Here is a 23732-nt window from a genome sequence, read left to right on the forward strand (position 1 = left end):
TTTCAATTGAAATAATCTGTATTTGTAAAAGAAATACAATATATATCTTAAATTAATTACAAGTAAAGTGATTTGTAGATTTATAAAACGTTATACAGCTAAAAAGTAATCCTGCACTCCACTCGAAAGAAACATCACACGAGTACAATCCTACTCACTAAACATGCGTAGTCTTATTCCGCTGACGTTGCGCAGACGCAACACTCGCTTTTGCCACAGGTAAGAGCATTTTTTTTTAAATTTTCAATGTAAATTTATGTTATAAATGCTAATTTAATACTTGTTATTATTTTCATGAGAAAAGAAACATTCCTTGTAGTTTTGGCGGTTAATGGGTTAATGTATGGAAAATTACCTTATGATCCTCTACTCGAAAATCAAGTATATCCTCAAATTGAAGCAGCCAGAAAAATGCTCAAAAAAGGTCTGATGATCATAATGTAAATAAAAAACGATAAGACACCCAATTATAAACCCAGTAATTTTAAAACAGGTGATCCTAATACCCGTAAACTTCCTTCTCCCTTTTCAGGCCCTAGGAAAATTTTAAAACAATATCCTGAAGTTACTTATGGGAAAAAAAAAATAAATTAAGTAACGTTGTTGAAGTGTACAAAGTCAAAAACATTAGTGATCCAAAGAAAATCTAAACTGCTAAAATTTGGAGTAACTGAAGTCCCAACAATTCCAAATCTCTAACTTTGTACTATATTAGTACATTTATCAACTTTAGCAGCCTTTTAAGTGCAGCATTGTTAATTTTTTTTTTTAAAGTTTCTTCCAGAAAAAAGACAACACTGGTATTGGAAGCCAACAAGTTTCAGTTGAGTTAGACATTAGAAGATTAATGTTAGATGAAAACCTTCAATTTGCCATGAATGAACTCGAGAAAAAAACATTTGATTTCCCCATTGTATGTCATTTCACTAATGATATTCTATGGAGTAATTAGCAGATTAACAAATAGGGCGAATATAGTACCATAGTTCAAGTTCTTAAAAACTTAATTCTTTTAAAAATAGGCACAGTACCTTCCTTTGAAATTTTAGTTAAGATATTTATAATTAACATTTTTCTTGTGGCCAACTTCAGAATTAATAATTAGTACTGCTTCATGCTATGTGGTACCATTATTCATTAAACTAACAATACATAATGAAGTTTGACATAGTCTTAGAAAAAGAATATTTTAAAATTTTTACTTTAGAAATACAATTTTCTGAACACCTGTTTTAAAGTGTACGTTGAAAATACCAAAAAGTGTTTTTGCTGCTGATGACTAGGAAATTCAATTTGCTGCTTCACAATTTAACTTTATACAAGTATATCATTAAACAACCATCAAGAGTTTTAATGATAATTTTTTAAAATACTCACTTCAGCTGTCAGGTACTCAAGAATAGCTGCACTATACACAGCTGCAGTAGCACCAACTCGGCCATGACTTATAGTACGATGTTTCAAATGTCGGTGTATACGGCCAACAGGGAACTAAAAGAAGTACACACAATATAGAACATTTAATGAAACTGTTCAGGATACTGTAATGAAACTGTTTTATAGATGTATTCATTACAAATAATGAATGCATCTATAAAATAAGCCATAACTTATGAGTTAAAGTTTTAGAATAATAAAATTATTTGCTACCTGTTAAATAATGGGTTTTCTAGAAATATAATCCAAACACATACACTGTTTAAGAAATTGACAAAAATATATGCATTTAAATGCATTAAAATTTAAACTGCTATGTATCAGTGTAACAGGGGGAAGAAAAAATAAATAAAGAAAGAAAAAACATTTTAAAACCAATACAAGTTAAAATTACCACAAAACAGCTCTCGCGTAGAAATTTCCAAATTGTATTCATAAATTTCATTCACCAATAAAATATTTTAATGTAAAATCAAAATGAATGTTTTAATCAGTACTTAAACTCTACTAGTATTTGCATCACACTTCTCATATTTAATCCATAATAACATGTTCTGAAAATAATTTCTGTCTAGTAATAAAATAGAACAAGACCTTTTTGTTTCTAAAGTATACATCTTGGACTACCCACAGTACTGCATTATGACCATACTGGGTTTTTGTCATACATTCTGCCACATATCAACTGAGAAACAAGCTGCTTTTTGCCCAAACTTCCCTTAATTTGGGGGAAAAGACATTAGTGCAAATGATAAGTCTGGGGTTATAAAAGGGGTGCTCAATAACCTCTCACCATAAATTTGGAAGAAACGATCATATAGTCGGGTACCATGTTTCAGTATTTCTGAATGGCTTTCCCTTGATCTTTTTAGTGTTCTACAATAAGCATTTACAAATTTGTTCACTTTAAATTAAATTTATTGAAGAAAACACATTCCTTAGTAAAGGTTAGAGACTGGAAACTATGACATAATGTATCATTTTCAGTTATACCTTCCCCCCCCCAAAAAAAAAAGAAAGCAGAGAGAATGAATCAAACATCACCAGAAGGAATAAGAACCTTGCCCAAAGATTCCAAACTGGGAAACGAGATGTTGAATGAAGGTCTTCAAATTACAGCCCAACAGGAAAAAATAAACAGCGATCTAATTTAACAGAACTGAAATTTTTTGGAAGTATTTAGTGGTAAATAAACCAATTAGGATGCTCGATTTATGAAAATTATATTTTCGTCACATATGCAACAAATGGCTATAGGTGATGGAACAAATAAAAATATCTAGAAATGTTAAAATCTGATGAAAATTTCCATTCATTAAATGGGGAAGCTAAAAATATAGATATAAAAATAATTCTGTGAGAAGGAAACCAAACTGAAGTTCTTAAATATTTGAGATAAAAGCATTTCAACCATGAAAGATGATTTAGAAGCTGATAAGGAGAACGAAAATGGAAAATGAACAAGAGTAATGTTAAGTAAAGTACACAGGTTTATTAATGCCATTCCAGGAAACAATATTATGAGAAAATAAAAGAAACATGGTTAATCATTATTGGGAAAAAAATGTTAATAAATAATAACTCTGAAAATTTATAGGGTTGCTGCAAGATGGTTTCAACAGGGAGGAATTAACTTTAAAGAAACATGCAGTTATGTTATAAGTAATACAGAATTAAGCATATTATTTGCAACAGCAGCCAAGAATAAGTTCGAAACAATGTAGTTTCATGTAAAAAATTACTTTTCTGTATGGAAACATAAAAGATATTTACATGAAAGTTCCAGATGGCTTTGATTATGGAAGCAAAATATTAAAATTATAGAAGTCTCTTTTATGGACTAAAACAAGTTCCATTCAATTTAAATGAAAGCTTCACTAAATTTCTAAAAAGTAAAGGTTTCATTCAAAACAAATGAGATAAACATGCATTTAGATTCCTCAATGATTTTAGCAGTATTTGTTGATGATGCCTTTTAACTCAAATGATGAACAAATGAAGAAATTTTTAGAAGTAATATTAAATGAATTTCAGTTAAGAGTCAAAGAGCATTTAAGTAATTTTTTAGGAATAACATTAAAACAGTCAATACAAGAGTCGAAATCTAATATCTGGAACGACCTAAAATTTTTTTTAATACTTTATGCTTGTGTATTCATTCTGACGCCAATGAGGGAAATAATTTTTTATTATGTTTTTTCTTTCATCACTGCATGACTACCAACACACTGCAACTTTAGAAATGACTCGTGCAGCTATGTCTAAACACTTTTTTAAATTTTTAATATTAATAATTTAATACCAAAGCTTGTGGTAACCTTTTATATTGACATTGTGCTTGGCAATGATTACAGATTTCAGCTACTCTGCTGTGAAGTTAGGTTGGGTTAGGTTAATCGATTAAGGCGAAGCAACTTGAGGGCTATCCTTCATCGGGAGGAATGCCTTCGCAGAAGTCGTTTAAGGGAAACAGGCTCGTATCCATGTTACACCTGAGGAAAACCACAAAAACTCCCATGCATCCAGTCCACTTGCCAGGATTAAAAACCCAAACTGAACTACCAGTATTCAACAACATTAACACTTGGCCACCAGTGGGTTCTGCTATTAAGTATTGAGTGTGTTGACAAGAACACAATTTTTTCCCACATGCAGAAAATTGTAATTGATACTTATGAGCCAAAGGTCATATTCTGTGTTGCTTGCATTCAGAATAACCGATTTGTCATTCAGTTAAAACCTCGGCTGGTGTGGCTGCATCGAGCAGCAGAATTTAGGGAAAGGAAAATTTTTAGAATTCAAGAGAACAACAAAATTAATGGCAAAATCTTTAGAATTTCAGGAAGGGACACAGACACAAAAACATTACAACAGTTCTTGGCAGCAGAATTTCGGACCCACAGACACTGCACCAGCTCTGGACAAGAATTAACTGTATGTGACTGTTTATTTGGGACAAGTCTTAAGCATGTGTAGGAAATAGGTGTTAGTATAATAAACAGCTAAACTATAACTCAGGCTAAAATTCATCAGCGTGCAATAGAAGAAAGACAACATTTAGTGGAACCACATGTTGCCAATCTCATGATACATCACAAATAGTGTATAGTGGACGCGAACTAAACTTTATGATGATAGCCATGAATTTGAGGTTTTTCAGATATTGCAAGCAAAAAGCAGAATTTTCCAATTAATGGAATTTACAAAGAAATGTGAAGTGGTAATAAATGATGATATAGCGGAAGTTTTTATTTGATGATATAAAGTCCCAATCATCAATCAACTAATGAACGGCAAAATCTTAAAGGTTCTAAAGCCAGAAAAAATTGCTGCTGATAGCAAAGAATGTAACAAAGAGATGATTCAAAACAAAAAAATTTTGAATTACAATTTAGTGGGAATTCTTATCATGGCTATTACGGGATTTGAACAATCGAACTTTTTAACTGAAGAAGAAATACCAATATATAGCCCCAAAACAAAGCAACTTAAACAACTTGTGTTGAAAGAAATGTTTAAAGTAAACAAATAACACAAATATTGAGCTTTTTTCTTTTAATTGTTTCCCTTAAGGTCACAAATGCTTCATTTCATACATATTTCATATTTTTAATTTTATAATTTCTACATGTCATCTTGCTAGATTTAAACTGATGATCTAATATCTAGAATCGCAGAGTCTGATGATCTCGGATTTTGCAACATATTCACTCAAGAAATGCAGAATCACTAAATGTAAAGGAAGAAGTACTCTAATCAGCAATATCTAATGAAAAATTAATTTCCCTTATAAAGAAGTATAGTCTTTAATCCGGACTCGTCGGGACTTCGGCGATTCCGGATTATAGTTCATCAATTCAAATCTGGTAAGATGGCATGCAGAAATTATAAAATAAAAAATATGAAACTGTAATTTATGAAATAAAGAGCAATTATGATCTAAAGGGTATAAAAAATTTACAAAAAAAAAAAAAAAAAAAAAAAAAAAAAAAAAAAAAAAAGAGTTTAATATTTATTTGTTTACTTTATTAAACATTTCTTTCAACGCGCGCATGTGCAAAGCATACATTATGCATAGTCGAAATTAGAAAATTGCTACCAGAAAACTATTTGATGTGTATTCGTGATATTTATAATGACGAGGAATTTGATTTAAATCATATCAAAGACGGAGTACATCGAGATGAAATACTACATTTAGTAAGAAATTATAAGCCAAATAAAATAAAAACATCTGCCCTGAAGATAAGGATAGTGCTGACAGATCAACTTCCAGTTCATTGCGCGCGGCAACGTCCCCCCCCCAGAGCAGCATGAACTTTTTGTTTGATGGACATTGAAACATGCTTTCACTTTGTAAATCCTTTGGCAGCTTCAGAATCGGAAATTTTTTTTGGCATGAAAGTTCAAGCTTACTTTTATAAAATTGCTCTAACAGTCTGCAAAAAATAATAAGCCAGATCCAATTCGAAGATCAAGGAACAACACAATCTGCAACATTAACTGAAATAGATAATTAGATAATTTTAGCTTAGCTTATACCGTCCGTTATACATTAAATGTGCATGCTTAAATGTAGTATGCGTTTACGCATGCGCAGAAAGTTTGTAGCTTTGAGGTCCGGATTATAGATCATTCTAGATTAAAGACTTTTGACTGTATTTGGTAATCTTTCGTTGTGTCCAACAAAACTTTTCCAGATTTAATATATGATGTTTTCTTCAAAACAGACATACAAAAATCCAAGTACAAAAGATATTGAAAATGTAAAAATGTACAAATAAGGATCTTCATTAAATTTCCCTAAAATAGCTTTTCTTAACAAAAGAAGTACAAGTTCAAGTAATACAGATCAGAAACAAGCAGAAGCACTGTTAATATACCATTTTATATGAAGAAAATCCTGCCGAGTTAAAGTATGATGAAACAACTAGTAGTTGCTTTATTAACTACAAAAGCTAAGCACACAGCAGCAGCAAACTATGTTAAGGAACTTTTGTATTTAATTTTTTTTTTTTAAGTACCCAATAAAACGGTATAAATAACTTTAATAAAGGTTCAGTTAATTCATCAAGAATACAATTTTTAACAGAATACAATGGAATAAAAAATTGCTGCAAAATGCCCAGCGCCTGCGCAGTAAGATAGCTTTCTTGCAAAACAGTTCAAAAACCATGGGAAGGGAAAGGTCAAAAAAGGATTGTCAAATTTGGTGCAAATTCACCCATTTGGCGATAAAACTGCTGACATGCCACAGACGGAGCGAGAACATTCTAGAACGCATTCTTAGCGGTGTTCTTGGGAATATTTTTGAAGGTAGGTTAAAGCTATGTATGTTCTGCCTGCACATGGAGAGAGTAGTGTGTTCAGTTCAAAGATTAGCTTGAGAATGATCAATTGAGTCGGAAGCTGTACTCTAGTGCTTTGCCGTGAAGCTATCTTCAATGTTATAGACTGAAGGATGTGTTCCTGAGTGTTTCAGCACATTTGTCGTAATTTTTCGATGTGCATAAACATGTCTTTCAAACTGCCTTATGTAACAGTACTTACTGGCAAATAAATTGTAATTTGATTCTTCATCAGATCAAATGTTATCATTAATTGCTTCAAATCCACAAACCTGTAGAACACAACAATTGCTGTCAGGAGTGGGGGTTTGAGAATGAATGCCAGAGACCCACCTACAGCAGAAAGCTAGGGCACAAAAAATGAAGTTTGACGGTCTTGTTAGCAGCTGTAAAAGGTGGGCAAGAAGAGATGAAGGCTGCGATCAAGAGAGAAATAAAATTGGGTCAAGAAGAAATAAAAGCCAGACAAGAAAAGCTGCAACTCCAGCAGATGGAGCAAAACAAGATTAGAAGTGACATCGTGGAGTTTAGAGAAGAAACCGAAGTTAAAGTAGAAGACATGAAAGAGAAAGTGAAGGAAAAGTTAGATAAAACTGGAGCCAAAATAGCAGATACGGAAGAAAAATTCAAAGAAAAATTGAGAAAGTTACAGAAAGAAGGAGATGTTTTGAAAGAAAACCGGACCAAGCCCAAAAACGAACCTTGAGATTTTAAGATTCTCCCAGTTTCTTCTCATACGGTAATCAAACCAAGGACATACGGCAGAAAATCATCACACAGTGGATATATGACACAGTTTTTGATAATGACAGAAACTAACAAGTGAAACTCCCACATTAAGGCCTTACAGTTAGCTGCATCATGCCAAGGAGATGCTGTAGACATGTTAGGAGTACTATCAGAAGACCAAATTTTAAACTTCAGCGCCCTCTCAAATGTGCTGGAACTGAGATTCGAAAATCATGGAAAGTCTTTAAGAACCAGTGACTGACACTGATAGGTTTGCTCATCAAGCATATCCGGACTGTCTACCTGATGTCCATGAAAATCTTGCCCCGATGCATTTTGTCCCTACAGTCAAGGATCTGGAAATTCAGAAGACTCTCAGATTGGTGTTTCTGCAAGATAAAAAGTCCTACTTGGCCTATGCCAAAGTTCGAGTCATTCAAAAAGCGACTGGAAAAGATTGCCACCCAAATTTTGATGTCATAAAATGAGAAAAATTAGAAAGATTTGGGAAGCATTAAGAAGGCCAAATACAAGCAACAATAAGAAGAAAACAATCAAGTACTGGAACTGCGGACGGAGACGACATATCCGCAAGAACTGTCATGTGAACAAACCGGAAGAGAGCTCCTGTGAAATCAAACCAGGAATACGACTTTGAGATGAAATACTGTAAAGGCTTCCCCCACAGAAATGCAGATGCTTTATCCAGGAAGACTTGTCCGTATCCGGCAAATAATTTCTTCAACATCAGCCAATGCAGATCTGTGGAGTGATGAAAAAGTTAGAGAGGATCAATTGGCGGATCCTGACATTAAGCCAATAATAAAGTTAAAGGAATCATCGGGTACAAAACCGAAGTGGCATGACCAGGGTTGCCACTCAAATAGGATAATGAAATTCCCTGACTTTAACCATGTGTGCTTTAAGAAAATTCCAGTCTATTTGCCTAGTGCACGTTGACTGTGCTGAGAGGTAAATTAACTGTGGTGCCACTTGAAAACACAAAAATTTACCAATTACATAATGGCCAAAATTACTGCTGCATAGATGATTGGAAATTGCATCATAGTGGAATGATCCAATGGAATTTTAGAAGCATGACCAGCTTGATAGTTAAACATCATTTATTTTTGGATGATGAATTTCTTAGCGGATATCTTCATAACTGGCAAATATAGTTATATAAAATTGTTAGCATTGATGACTAATTACTGTTTTTTTTATCTTACTACAAAATGATAAAAGAAGGCATTTATTAAAAAGGAAAAAAAAAAAGGTTTAAAAGATTTTGTAGCAAAATCCTAGTATACAGCACAGCCTTGGCGTGATTTTGAAAATTGTTGCCAACACCAAAATGATCCATTTACTGCTCATCTTAACCGCTTGCCTGATTATCCCGAGGTATCTCGGGTTTGTATATATTGCAGTTAATTATTATCCCGAGAAAACTCGGGCGAAGCAGAATTTGTTAGTACGATTTCTTTTATCACGGTTTTACTCGGTCTGGAGGAAATGAAAGGAAATATTCAGCTTTGATTGGCAGTTTGCCAAATTTTGTTGGTTGCGCGGTTCTTTTGGAGGGACTGGTCATGTGTTTCCCTATTGTATAGTATACGTTGGCTTGTGGATTAGTAATGTATAAAGAAGGATGCATGCGTTGGGAAAAAAATAAAATAATGTCGATGATGCAAGATAGCGAAAGCGAAGATTTTTCAGATAGTGATCATGAAGAGGTGGGGGGGGGGGGGAATCAAATCCAACGAGACAGTGTACTCTGTGCTCCCGTGAAAGAGATTCCAGCGGTAAGCCAGTAAGAAAAGAGACCAGATACCAGTGTAGAACGTCAGGTATCGCTCTGTGTTGTCCCTTGTTAAAAACAATCATACAAAGATTAATATTTAACTATTTTCGTTTGCCCGAGAAACTAATATTAAAAATTAATGCTTTTACACCTTCAAAAAATTAAAAATTCAGCTTAAAACCTACATATTTTGATTTGTTTTGTTGTATTTAATAATAAAATAAAAAATGTGATGATTTTTTGCAATTTTTTTCAAAACAATTTGTAAGGGAAGCGGTTAATGTCGCCAAATCCCATGCATACTGTATATTAGGATAAAACTAATTTTGTTTTTTATGAGAATGGTAAGGTATTTACTTTCATTCAACATGCACTTCACATGTGTGTGCTTGTGTCTGGATTCTTGAGGTTACTGGAAACCAAAAGTTGATGGAAACTTGCTTTGCCCTTTTAAAGGGCAATCTGATTAGAGCTGTGAAAATTATCTCTATGCCAGCTGCCCAAATGACGTTCATGCAATACACAATTCGCTAAGAAAATTATCGCTTGCAATGGCACAGAAATTTGGAGGGGGGGTACCAGATGAAATTCTCAGACTTATCCAGATTTTGACCAAATTATTTAATTTCCCTGACTTTCCCCCGGTTTTCCAGGCAACGTGGCAAACCTGCACATTTCCATCTTCAATCCTACAACTAAAAGGTACTGGGCTCTCTGGCACTCCACTTCCAAAATGGAGTCTTATATCGACTATGAGAAAACGATGACGGAACTAATAAGAGATGGCAGCTGCTGCTTCCTCAAAATCAAATGCCCGATGTTCTGAAGGTAATACATAGCAACTCATAGCATTTCAGCTATATGAAGATACTAAAGAAGGTTCGAGAGCACTTCTGGAGTTTGGTAAGAATTGATGTTGAGAAGTGGTGCGGATCTTCAAGGTGTGGATGTGGAATCCAAGTCGTCATGATAGTATTTCTCCTAAACTGTGGTCACACTGGCAGGGTTCCTATACAGTCCTAAAGACACTGAACGACGTCATAGTTCGGATCCGTAAGTCCTCATAATTCTTAGAGATTAAATTTCCTGTATAATTTGTGTGTATAACTTGTACGTAGTTACTCGTAAATATTTGTTTCTTTTATCCTAGTTTGCTTTGTTACCTTTTTGATTGTTTTATGTGTTTATATTGAATTTGGCTCCTGATTATTGATTGTACTGTCCAGGATGTGCAGTCCTTGGGAGCACAATGTCCAGTGTTACGAAATGCCTAGTGGCTGCCCGGTGAGATCGCTTTCCCGCAAAAAGGGTAAAAAAACGGTGGGCTTGCTGGAAAGTGGCATGTAAAGGTGCTGGATTTGGTACAAAATTACACATTTGGCGACAAAACTGGCTACATGTCATGCATTCTTAGCTGTTTTTGGGGGAATCCTGCCTGTATGGGGCCCGATTTGTGTGATTATGGCAAAGCCTCGAGGGCTATTTGCACAAGGAAGAGGATGTTCTCATGGAGGTCTCTTTCAGTGTAACTGGTTCATATACACATTACATAATTTAATTTCTGACATCCTTTGAAAAAGAAGGAATGGCAAACATACTGCAATTTTATTCTTAGATGTACAAAGCACTTTTAACAACGTTCGGTGGCCAATTTTATTAAAGGAATTAAAAGATATGAAATCTCCAAGAAACATCTTTTTATAGATACGTAATTTTCTGAATGAAAGAAAAGTTTCCTTATATGATGGTAATAAGTGGCACCACAGAAATTACCAAAGGGGCTGTCTCCCAAGGCTCAATATCTGGTCCACTTTTGTATAATATTATTGCTAATATAGCTCTAAAGGTAACTTTACGACAAAATGTTAGTATACAAGCTTATGCTGATGATTTTGTTTTATTAGCCACGGGAAGTGGTCATCCTATTATTGATAAAAGCCTTAAGTTTCGCCACTCAAGAATTGGAAAAGTGATCTCCCCATGTTAACTTAAATTTGATCCAAAGAAGAGCTTTCTTTTGGGTATTGCCAAAACTAATACTAGATCAATACATCCTAGGTGTAAACCATATGGACAACCAATTAGAGTCTCTAAGACAATCAAATATTTGGACATTACGATCAATGAAAAGCTCACTTTTATATCTCACATAGATCAAATAAAGATTGAATGCACTCATATTCTTAATAGACTTGGAAAAATGAATCATCAAAGCTCTTAAGAGTTTATATAAAAGAGCTATAAAGAGAAAGATCTTGTATGCATGTGGGGCATGGTGGATTGGATCAGTCTGAATGCGTAACAAAATTTTGCAAATTCAAAGAATCTCTTTAATGAGGTTTACTAAGTAATTCCACGCTAGCTCTTCAGATTTTGTCTGGATGTCTTCTGATCAATATTTTAGCAGAAAAAAAATATGCCATCTTTAAATTAAAAGCTGGTAATAAAACTGTCGATTGCTTCAGTGAGATCTTCTCAGTTAGAGATTTTGACTTTGAGAAAGGATTAGACATTCATCCAGCTTTATTGAAACAGTTGAATCGGCATAAAGGCCTCACTAATATGATAGGCTACACTATTTTTTACAGATGGATCTAAATTAAATGGTCATGTCGGGGCAGCTTTTCGTGCGTTCTCACACAAGAAACTATGCATACAAAGGAAATCTAGACTGTCTGACAATGCCTCTGTCTATCAGGCAGAGTTAGTGGCTCTGCGAGAGGCCTTATATTGGCTTATTTCTAATTCTACCCCAGATCCTGTAGAAATTTATATCGACTGTGAAAGTGCAATTGTTTCAATCACAGATGTTTGTCCAAGTAACAATTTAATTTGAACTTCTCCAGAATTCACATTTCTCCCCCCCCCCTTCTTTTTTTTACATTTCCTTCTCTCTTATGCCATAAATTTTTTGCTTTCCTTTGCTTTTTGATCCATTTCCGAAAATTTTAAAGAGATAAAAGATATGGTCATTTTTCTTAGCGCTTTCAGAGATATTAAGCCCTTTTGGATGAAGAGTCATATTGGGACTATCGGTAACGAGTTAGCAGACAGATTGGCAAATGCTGCCACTGAAAATCATATTATTGATTTTGAAGTACAAACTTCCTTTGACAACTTGAAATCTTTGTTGAGAAGAAAATGTTCGACTCTTTGGAAAGCAAAGTGGAATCACCCAGAATCTAAAGGAAGATTCACATATAATTTAATCTCAATTGTAAGTGAGAGAAGATACCCAAGTGACAGGTATCTTAACCAAGCTTTAACTAATCAAGGCAATTTCCCATTTCATTATACAGTACAAAGTCCGTAATCCGGACTCGTCGGGACTTCGGCGATTCTGGATTTATAGATCATCAATTTAAATCTGGTAAGATGTCATGCAGAAATTATACTATTAAAAATATGAAACCGTAATTTATGAAATAAAAAGCAATTATGAACTAAAGGGTATCAAATTTTACAAAAAAAAAAAAAAAAAGCTTAATATTTGTTAACTTTCAACGTGCGCATGCGTAAAGCATATCCGTGTAATGTATGCACATGCGTAATGTATGCTCATTCACTACGCGCATGCATAAAGTTTGTGGCTTTGAGGTCCGGATTATAGATCATTCCAGATTACAGACTTTGTACTGTAACAGGTTTTCGATTAAAAATTGTGCCTGTCCTTGTGGCATGAGTAATGTAGATCTTGAGCACCAGTTATTTAGATGTTCTTCTATGGAAAATAGTGTTCTAAGATATATTCCAGCTATTGCTAAATTCAATACTCTAAAGCAGCGATTCTCAACCTGTGGTACATAAAAAATATTTTTAACTATTAGATTAAAAAGTCTAGTGATGATAAAAAAAATTGATAGAAATTTCCTGTAATAGTACTCTATCTGAAGATTTCAAAAATAACACACTTGTCAACTTTTGGCTAAACCACAAAAAAAAAAAAAAAAAAAAAAAAAAAGGAATTTAAAGGAGTTTTAAATAAAGCTTAATATTTTTATTGTCTTTTTGCACAACCCATTCGTGTGAACAAAGGTTTTATTTGGAATATATAAAACAAAATTGAAAGTGGATACAAATTTACGGTTGAAATTACATGAAATAAGACGAGAAATGAAGAAATTGATCTCTCTTAAACAGACCCAAATATCACACTAAATTTTAGAATTAAAGTATTATAGCTTAAATTTTGATAATAAAAATAAAACAATTTTTTTCCTATTTTTTATATATGAATATTTAATACATTGTTCAAGTGGCAAAATATATTTTTTAATATTTCTATTGAGAAATTAAAAAATAATCATCATAAAATGTAGTGGTGGTACTTAAGTTTTTCAGTTTTTGTTTAGATGATATGAGTTAGTCAAACGGTTGAGAACTACTGCTCTAAAGGATCTATGTAAAAGTACAGTGACTAATTTGAAATTTAATTTCCTAAAATATGTATCTGTATATGAAACAAATTTATACATTGATTGTGTTTAAAAATTTCTTTGTTTTAAGAAAAATTAGAGTGTTTATGATATCCTGTTAGTAACATGCGTTACATTGTTTTACAGAGTATGTAACAATGTGTTATTTGTTGGTATAGCTGGTAAATCTCACCAGCTTCTAGACTAAGTTCATATTTTAGTTGTTAATTCTATTTAAAGTTATTTCAGGTAGTATGGTGTTTGTTTTGCTGCTTATGGGCTTGATTTAGGCCTTGTTTTAGATTTCAGTGTTTCTTTATTTAAATAGCACCACTAAGCCCTGTTAGGCCTCTAATGCCGGTACAGGAAATTCAATCAGTCATACCATTACGCATGGGGAAAATCATGAAAACACTCATGCAGCCAGCCCATTTGCAGGATTCGAACCTTGGACTGAACTACCAGTGTTCAGCGACTTTACTACTCGTGGGGCCCTTCTGTACGGAGAGAAAGTTGTGTCTTGAGTTCAGATATTAGCTTGTGAGAGATCAACCAAGTTAGAAGCATTACTTTAATGCTCTGCAGTGAAGATGTCCCATGATCTCCATAGGCTCTGCTGCTGATTGTTTTAGCGTGTTTGCCATAGTTTTTCGATGGGTGTATACCTGTCTTTGGAACTGTCTTGTGTGGCTGTGGAGTCGTCAGGGAAAATGACCAACTACGACTCTGGAATTTTAGACTCTGACTCCAACTCGACTCTCTCATATATATATATAGAAACATATACACATGGTTACAGCTTATTTTTTTAATATAAAAGAAGTAAGAGATGTTACATGAAAAAATTGATGGCATAGCAAATTATTTATATTAATTAGCATTTATTATGAAATGGAAAAACTGGCAATAGTTATTTCTAAGAAACAGTATAGCTTCGGGAAGATCTTCTTTGTTGGAGGGCCATAGATCCGATTTGATAAACTTCAGAGTTGAGAAGAGTCTACACTAAATTGAGTAAGAGGAAGAGCTCTTACTGTTAAGGCTATTTCTTTTAACTTTTCAGGATAGATTTTTATAAGTTCTAAAAGAAATGTCTTGCAAGCGCAATCATATTTCTCTATTTCCTCAAAGGCCGTGTAGAAATCTTGTTTGTATTTTTTCATTTTATATCTAAAGGCTCTTGTTTCTTTATTTTCATTCGCTTTGTCTTAGCCTTTTCAATATTATCCAAAATTACTTCTCAAAATCTAATTCATCACTGAAAGAGAATGATAGAGACTCAATTGTAATGTCTGCAGTTTGTCCTGATTCAAATTCTCAAATTGTTCTGAGAATAATTTCATTCTTAATGAAAGTTCATAGGTGGCTTTCTTTGCCATTTTAATTTGTTTGTCATCCAAGAAAATTAGGTGTTTTAGATCTACATATTGAACCTAGCAAGATCTCATTGCCTAGCAAACTAGTTTCTCTTTTCTTCATTAAAGAAATGATTCCTTCTGCAATAAACCCTCCATTTCAGAAAGAACAAACAAACCATTCTTTCATTTTCGCCTCTTTTCAATTCTTCAGATTACAGCTTTTTTGTGGCTATATACAGTGTAGAAAGAAGAGTTTCTAGTTCTGCAACATCATTCCACAGTCCTCATACATCTTCTTAAAAAGGGTATTAGGGTTAGCTACATCTTCTAAAAACCACTTTATCACGTTCTTCCTTACCATGTTACTTGATCAATAACTGCTCCTTTTCCTGCTCGCTTCCTAAGAATGGCATTAATTCTGGGAGTTCTTGCTGCTATTGCTGCTTACCTAAATTTACCAGTGAGATTTGTAACTAAATGAATCAGTTTAATCACTAATGGTAACTATCACATCCATCCTCCTCCCTTATATTTATTTATTAATATTTAAATAAAATAGAAAATAACTGTTTATTAATGTATATAGTCCACAGATTAAAATAATAACTCAGCTTGTCATTAATTTTAATTTCATTTCAAATTCAAACTGTCCAACTAAAACTGGAGTCGACCCGTTTTTAGCGACTTCAGCTCCGACTTCTTTTACCCCAAAATCTGCCCAACTCCGATTCAGACTCCACAGCCCTGCTTGTGTCATAGTGTTTACTGGCAAATAAATTGTCTTTTGACTCTTCATCAAGTGTTATCAGTTACTGCGAATCCACGAACCCGTAGAACGCACATGATCTCCATAGACTTAAGTTTTAGTTCAGATTGTAAATTTTCTTACTTATAAAAAGTTGGCTTTTGGTTATTTTAAAATCTTATCAAGGTCATTAAAGACCTTTTTTTGTGACTACATAAATTCTGGCAGGGAAAGATGCAACGTTCCATTATGTTACTCAACCAGTTATTTTATGTTTTGGATCTTTACTGTCCCTTTTTCTATCCATTTTCCTGCCAGAATGCCAATTAGTTCACATTTATTTAAGGTGACTTTTTAGATTGTAAGATAGAGCATGTTCTGCCTCCCTAGTTTATTGTTACTACATTGGTAGAGCAGATAAAATCTGTAGTCTTCAACCTTGCATTATAATTACCAGTGGTTGAATATCCATGCCATTTAAGTTTTCAGCCAACTCCACGTTAATTGATCTATGAAGTCTTCGGCTAATAGCTTGTCTGAATTTAAATTTACTGTACTTTTAAGTTAGCTCGTCACAAGTGGTTAGTTAAGTAGTAAGCACCAAGTTTGACCTTCCATTTTTGATTGAGTTTTAAATAAAGAATCTTTTACACCCTACCCAAGTTTCAGTTGATATTTTAGACTTAGCGACAATTTACTGCCAGTCTATCTACAGTTTAGTTACAGTTTAAGATTGCAAAGACGATTTCTAAACTTTATAGTGTAAATCTTATTATGGAATTTCCTCCCACCTACACAGTGCATGAAAAAATAAGTTTAAAAAGAACCAGATGTTCAATCAAGATTAAAATTTCGATTCTTAAGGCCCGTCCAAATGAGTATGCTCGCGACGCAGATGATGCAACTTTTTTGACGCCGGCGTAAATTCGCATGACGTAGAAGACATAAAACTGAGTTCGCTCCTGTTCAGCTTTTACGCCCGTAACGTGAACGAACAGCCAATAGCCGACCGAGTTCTCATCACGTGTCATAATAAGAAAACCTTCTTGCTTACCCGTTTCAATATGGCATCAGAACCACACAGAGATGAGTTTTTGCTTAGAAATACCGTAACTGTATACAGCAATAAAATAATCAGCATTGTTGAAGCCATCTTCAGATTTCTAAAACCATATATATTGGTATAAATTTCAAATTCTCATTAAAGGGGAAAACTGTATATTTATAAAGCAATGATCTGACCAGTATATCCATATGCTTCACCTGTTTATAACACCGTATGTAATAGGAACCTAAATAAATTACAGTTTCTACAAAATCAAAGTTTCTGCCTTACAACATTCTCCTTAATTATTATAAATATTGGCTATATCATGTGTAATCAAATGCTCTATAAATATCCCAATATTAAATATACCAAAAACTAACTTCAGCAATATAACAACTTTTAAAATAAAGCAGTTGACTGTGAAAGAGTATTCAATAAAACACAATTATGAAATTTTGGAGGAAAGTTACAACTTGTGTCATACAGCAATCATTTATTGAAGTTTAATTAAATTACCTTTGCAGTGACTTCTACTTGTTACATTATTTTTCACAAGCACTGCTATCACAGATAGCTGAGTGGTCAGCGCGGTGCTTTGCAAATGGAAAGGTGGCGAGTTCGAACCTCACCCGTAAACAATATATAATTCAGTTAGCTTTTCTCATTTTGAAACGTGTTTCTTATATTTAATCATGAATCATTATATTCTTATTTTACCTATTATTAATATTGTTGTTTTCATTTCTTATTTTATTCATTATTATTATTGTTTTTAATTTAGTTTAAAGATGTGCATTGCAAAGAGAAACCATTATGTAATAATATATCTGCATCTCTATCATATATCATCTATAAATTATCTCTTTATTTTTATTTTATTGCATATTTTATCATGCACATAATTTCTCATAAACTGTCCAAAGTTTGAACCTCATTCTAAATTCAAAAATAAATAAAAAGAAAAACAAAAGACCAAGGGAGGGGGAGTTTAAAAAATATGAAGTTGGTTTTATTATATAGTGGATGGTGTATATAAAGAGAATTAAGTAATTTAATTCTCTTTATATACTGTATTCCAAACCAATTTTATAAATCCTAATTTTCATAAAATATAGAATCTACAAGTCTGTCAAACTGGTCGATACTCATCCTGAAGTAATTGAAAAACAAGTAATATACAAATAAATAAATAAATTCTTATTTAGGTCCACAAAGAAAAATTAAAAATACAAACAGAATTTTTTTAATTAAAAATTTTAATATGTGAAAAAGCTGTATTAACATCAAGTGTCATCCACTACAAGTTTAAAAAATTGTATTTGAACTTGAATGGATGAAAAAAGTATTTTATTAACAACTGAAAATTTGAACAAGATATACGAAGAGTGTGAGCTAATAATAGGAATTTAAAAATTCCGGATATTCATTTCGCAAATGACGCAGTAAAGAAAAAAAAAAAAAACTCTGAACAGGTCGCTCTAAATAAATCTTTCGTAACTATTCTCGTCATTTTTTTCCCGGTTTTGCCTCTGCTTAATGAAGTAAAGTTTCAGCTATCAAAAAATCCTCCGATTCGGGAAACTTGCCGCAAACATATAGAAGCACAGCGGTGTAACAAGATACAGCTCCGTTGAAGCTATATTAAAGCACCATGTGATTTTTGCACGAAATAATTCTTTTGGTTAAAAGCACTCTTCGCAAACATGTTCGTTTGGACGCTTTTCGCTGGTAACGTAAAAGAGCGTTCGTCAGCTACGTTTCGAGTGTAGTCGTGTAGATGGGCCTTTACTGTACAAGGTGAACGAAAAGTTGATAAACCAAAATTGAAGCACATTTCTTCATTGGTAGACATGTACATTACAGTCTTCCCTAAATAATAACATTATTCTCATATAAGTATTTTCACTGAGAATGTTATAAGATAAAGGCAAGCCCCGGAAATCACACAATGAAAGCAAGATGTATAGAAATGCTGTTATGGCATACAACTTTAAGCAAAGAATTTTCCTCGTGGAAGAACAAAAGCCTTTGTACTGTTAAGTATCTGCAAGTCAGTCTCAATGATAAATCTCAATTGAATTCTCATATTCTTACAATTCAGAAATTTTTTTAAATAGAATGTTAACTGATTAAGCATCATAAGTACACAGTAACATTCTTTGCTTTTATTGTTTTCCTTTCAGCACTTTCATACTACAAGCTACCTTGCACATATGAAGCAATAATTTCTCTTTTATTCTAATTATAAAAATTATATTTTCCCTCACTCTTCCGAATTTTAGGCTAACCAGCTTTCTTATCATTTGAAGTTTATAAACTGTTTAAAAAATTACATGTATTGTTAAAGCATGTTACCTGAAAAGTTTATCATGCCCCGATTTTTTCTCGAATTATACATGTAATAAAAGCAAATTTCAGAGAAGTATTGATGTAGGAACACTGAGAGGTAGAAACATAGATCCATATTCAAAAAGAATATTGAAATGTCGATCCACAATGAATAAGAAATTTGGGTAAATGTATATTTTAGGGTACCCCTTGGCGATTTCTGGCAGTACATGGATACCGAATTTGTGCAAGTCTTTGATTTGTTATTTTAGCTTGCATAACGGTGATTTTTGCACCTCTAAACAAAGCCAAAATAGAAAGAAAAATAATTGCACAAACTCAGTATCCATATAAACATTGACCTATTTCCACTTAAAAAAAATATCCCAGAATTGCACAAAAATGGCATTGCCCACTAGCTTGACTTTACCTATGTACACATCGACCTATTTTCACTTGGAAAAAAATCAGAGAATTGCACAAACTTAGCATTGCACACTCCTTTCACTTTGCCCATGTACACATTGATATATTTTCACTTAAAAAGTTAAAGGAGCACCCAGTTCTACAGTAGAGGCAAACAAAAAATACATAATCTCAATAAACTACATTTTAAACCAAACAATAAAATAACATAAAAAGGGAAAATCCTGTTATGCATTTAAGCACTACAAAAAGCAAATATCCACTTACCTTATTTAGAAATTCATCCATCTTTAGTCTGTGGCACACAAAATTCCTTAACAGCATTCAAAAACTTCCTAAAATTATCCGAACTAAAATCCACATATCGGCGTTGCCACATAAATTCACAAAAATAAGAGTAAAAAATATACTGCGTTGTCGCTGGATGTCCGGAAAATGGCTACTAAGTAAACCTTCATTTACACACTAGTCAATTAATGCACTTTTCCCCCTTTCATTCCAAATTGTACAGAAACTTCAAATTAATCTTACTACATTCAGCCATTGTACCATCTAAACAATGAAACAAGCAATGTACTTCCTAACCACACACACCACAAAAGCTCTTACAAAACATCCCATGATTCAAAATTTCCCGTAGTAATGCAAACCATTACATCATAATAGAGTTTCCATAACATTCAACTACTCACGTTACCATAAATGAAACAACAACTTCGCGATAACACAAGGGGTACCCTAAAGTCAATTCTAACCAAAATTTGGCAGTTGAGGCAGTTTTAATTGCATTTTGATTGAAACTGACATTTGAGTCCACAATTCATTTGGCATTCTAATGGTGCCTATTCAAGAACATTCACATTTTTGATACTGTTGTGATAGGAAGTGAGCACAGCGAAATTATGTCCAGGCAGCATAAAGTGCATATAAAATACGAAAATCCAATACGGAAGCTCATGAAAAGGAAGGTTTGGGTTTGAGTTAGAAAGGTTTTCTCGGAGTTTAGATCCACAAATACTATGTCATCAGCATCATGTAAGCTTCGTGGCATAAATTAATCCAAAAATGACACAGTCCAGAATTTTTATTATTTTTAGAATGAAGACTGGAGTGAAACGGCTATTATTAATTTATTATTTGAAAGATAGATATTTTATATTTTACATACATATATATATATGATTTAGATGGAGAAGACACAGATACTTTCATTTTTTGCTGATGTAGATCGTGATATCACCAAGATGAATAACTACATAGTTGCAATCAAATGTAGTTGTCATGTTTACTCAATTTCTGGACAAAATTCTAAAGATGCACTAAAAATTACACATGCCATCTGCACCCACTCTTCATCACATCTGTAACTTCTCTACATAAAATGATAAATACGATGGATGAAAGACAGAGGTAAGCAACGCCACCTGAATAGAAAGCAAAGCAGCAATTTACCCCGTTCAGAATGGGAAAAGAAGTAAAAAAAATCATAGTTTGCAACTTCGAATTTCAGTTATGAATTGCCATGACTAGCTAAAGTGTTTATGTAAGCACTTGCATTAGCAGCTTTATGTAGGATCTAACGAGCTGGATTAATGTGGAAACAATTCAGTTTAAAGAGATTTATCATAAGCAATTACTATTTTAAAGACAGGGAAAATACCCAAATTGAAATAGAAGATTATGGGACTACTACAAATTAAAGTTACTTTACTGTAGATATTTTTTATCTTGCACACATATGCGAAAATAATTACCTGTTTACAAGTTAGATTATTTTTACAAAATGTATAAAAATTGTGCCTTTGGAATGGGATGCCTGTGTATTAACATTACTCGTGAGAAAAATCACAAAAACATGATGCAGCCACTTCATTCAACTACTGGATATAGAATGTAAAACTGCCAGTGTTTCAGATCTTTGGCCATTCTGTTTATTTAAATGTGACAAGTACTTTCGCAAATGTGTACTCCACTGTATCAGTTAATTCGGTATCTGAAGTCTGCTGTGTTAACTTTTGAAACTATACTATCTATTTTATTATACATAGCACATTTTTCATTGCCACATTCCTGAACCCGCAAGAAGTTGCACCGGGTATGACATGCTCGATTCATTTTCATTCAACGTTTTTGTTACTTTCCTCTTACCAGATTAAGCTAGAATTTCTTGTAGCTGTATTAAAAGTCACATTCTTTCAGCAGAGGAAAAACTAGTTCAGCTCTAAAAATAGATTTTCCGCTACAGGTGTCGGGGGTATGCCATACCCATGCTAGTCCTCACGTCAGATCTTTCATTTTTTTCTGTCAGCTTAGTGAATTATGACGCGCTATTTGAATTACGACGAAGAAAATAAATATTTTCAACACCTTATCGAGACTGTTTCTAGTGCTGATGAACCTAAGTCTGACGATAGAGTTGCCTCTGAAGAAGGACTGAATACTGTAGATTCTTACCCAATTACGAAATTGAGATAGCAACAGAGAATGAAAGTTCACTGTCAACAACCGATTTTTATATTGGTAAAGATAAAGTTACAAAATGGCAGAAGAAAAAATACCGGCAAAATGTTAGGAAGCCTTCAAGGAATATAATTAGCAAGCTTCTAGGTAATACAGCTTATTCAAGAGATGTTGCTTCTCCCGTAGATGCATGGAATGTTTTCTCTGGTGCGAATTCAGGCAGTATATATGCCCAAAAAGGTCTAAGTATAGCATCAAGATATTTGCACTAGTAGATTCTAGGATATTTTTCTACCTGGAATATGTAGATTTATGCCGGTCAACAACTTGATGGACCATTCAAACTGGACTGTAGCTCGAAATCCATTGTGATGCGGTTGATGACACAGCTTTTCAATTCTAGACGCAACTTGACAACTGACAATTGGTATACGGGATATGAGTTAGCGCAAGAACTTTTGAAAAATAAACTTACAATGGTTGAAACAGACAACGTAAAAGAGAAATAACGCCTGGATTTTTGAAAAAAAAAAAAGGGGGGGGGGAACTATACCCTTCAGTCTTTGGATTTCAAAAAGAAACAATTAATTCGTATTCTGCAAAAAAGAACAATAATGTAGTTATATTATCCAGAATTCATACGGATGATACAACAGACGAAACCACCATCGAATTGAAACAAAAACAAATATCATCACGCTTTATAATCTTACGAAAGGAGCTGTGGACGTTGTCGACAAAATGGCTCCAGCGTACACTACAGCGAAGATATGAAATCGCTGGCCAATGGTTATCTTATTTTATATATAAATGAGGCTGCAGGGTTCGTACATATTTCTGCGCAAGGAAATTAAGTACTTTTAAGGACCTATGAGCAAATGGGAACTGAATAAATTGAATTAAAAATATTATACCTATGCCTGAACGCGAGCAGCTTGCATTATTATTAAACATAACTTAATTAAAATAATTATTAATATTTTGAGAATAACATTAATTTTATGAAATTTATCAAGTAGCGTTAAATATTTTACACTCATAATAACTGGACATATCTGAAAGAAGATAAGTGACATTTTACTAACAGTTAGCATTTTTTTTAATGTCTCATTTTGTCACATACTTGCTCAGTCTAGATGTTTAGTAAACAGTAAGTAGATTTTATGTCAAGCAGCTTAGGTTAAAATGAGCATTAAATTCATAATCTGCATGATTCATAACAAAAGACTGGCTGTTGTCACCGCTTTTGCTCGCCTATAGAGAGACCTGCTAATCAGAACAAACCTGAAAGGCCTGCTGTAGGCACAGTTAGAAAGTTTTGAAAGTTAGCTGACCACTGCCTGACGCTGTTAGTGTCATAGCTTCGTGTAGAGTTCCAGTGGTTGTAACTCAGTTAATATAATTTAAGGTTTCATTAAGCCACGAAAGCATTAGCGGTCATAAGTTGTTTTGCATTAAGTCACACTAGATGCAAAGAAGAAGTTTCACATGAAGTTTTATATTTTTGTGTTTTACCTTGTGACCACGGTAAAGGTTTAACACGTTGAGTCCGGCACCGAATTTGCTGTCCTTTCTCTTCAGCCAGTGGCAATAATGCGATCAAGAGGTGCAATATTGCCGACTTATATTATTCATAA

At 33.4% G+C, this 23732-nt stretch overlaps 1 protein-coding gene across 1 annotated transcript in view; it reads right to left on the bottom strand.

Moving 5' to 3' along the window:
• Positions 1–23732, bottom strand: part of LOC118205226 (histone H2A.V-like) — a 46779-nt gene that overhangs the window by 13057 nt on the left and 9990 nt on the right. The window contains exon 3 of the mRNA XM_035377529.2: positions 1378–1491. Coding sequence (XP_035233420.1) covers positions 1378–1491 — 114 coding nt within the window. The remainder of the gene's footprint in view (positions 1–1377; positions 1492–23732) is intronic.

This window comes from Stegodyphus dumicola, chromosome X2, assembly GCF_044657685.1.
Source record: "Stegodyphus dumicola isolate Sdum_Otavi_A_Nest chromosome X2, ASM4465768v1".
NCBI lineage: Eukaryota > Metazoa > Arthropoda > Arachnida > Araneae > Eresidae > Stegodyphus > Stegodyphus dumicola.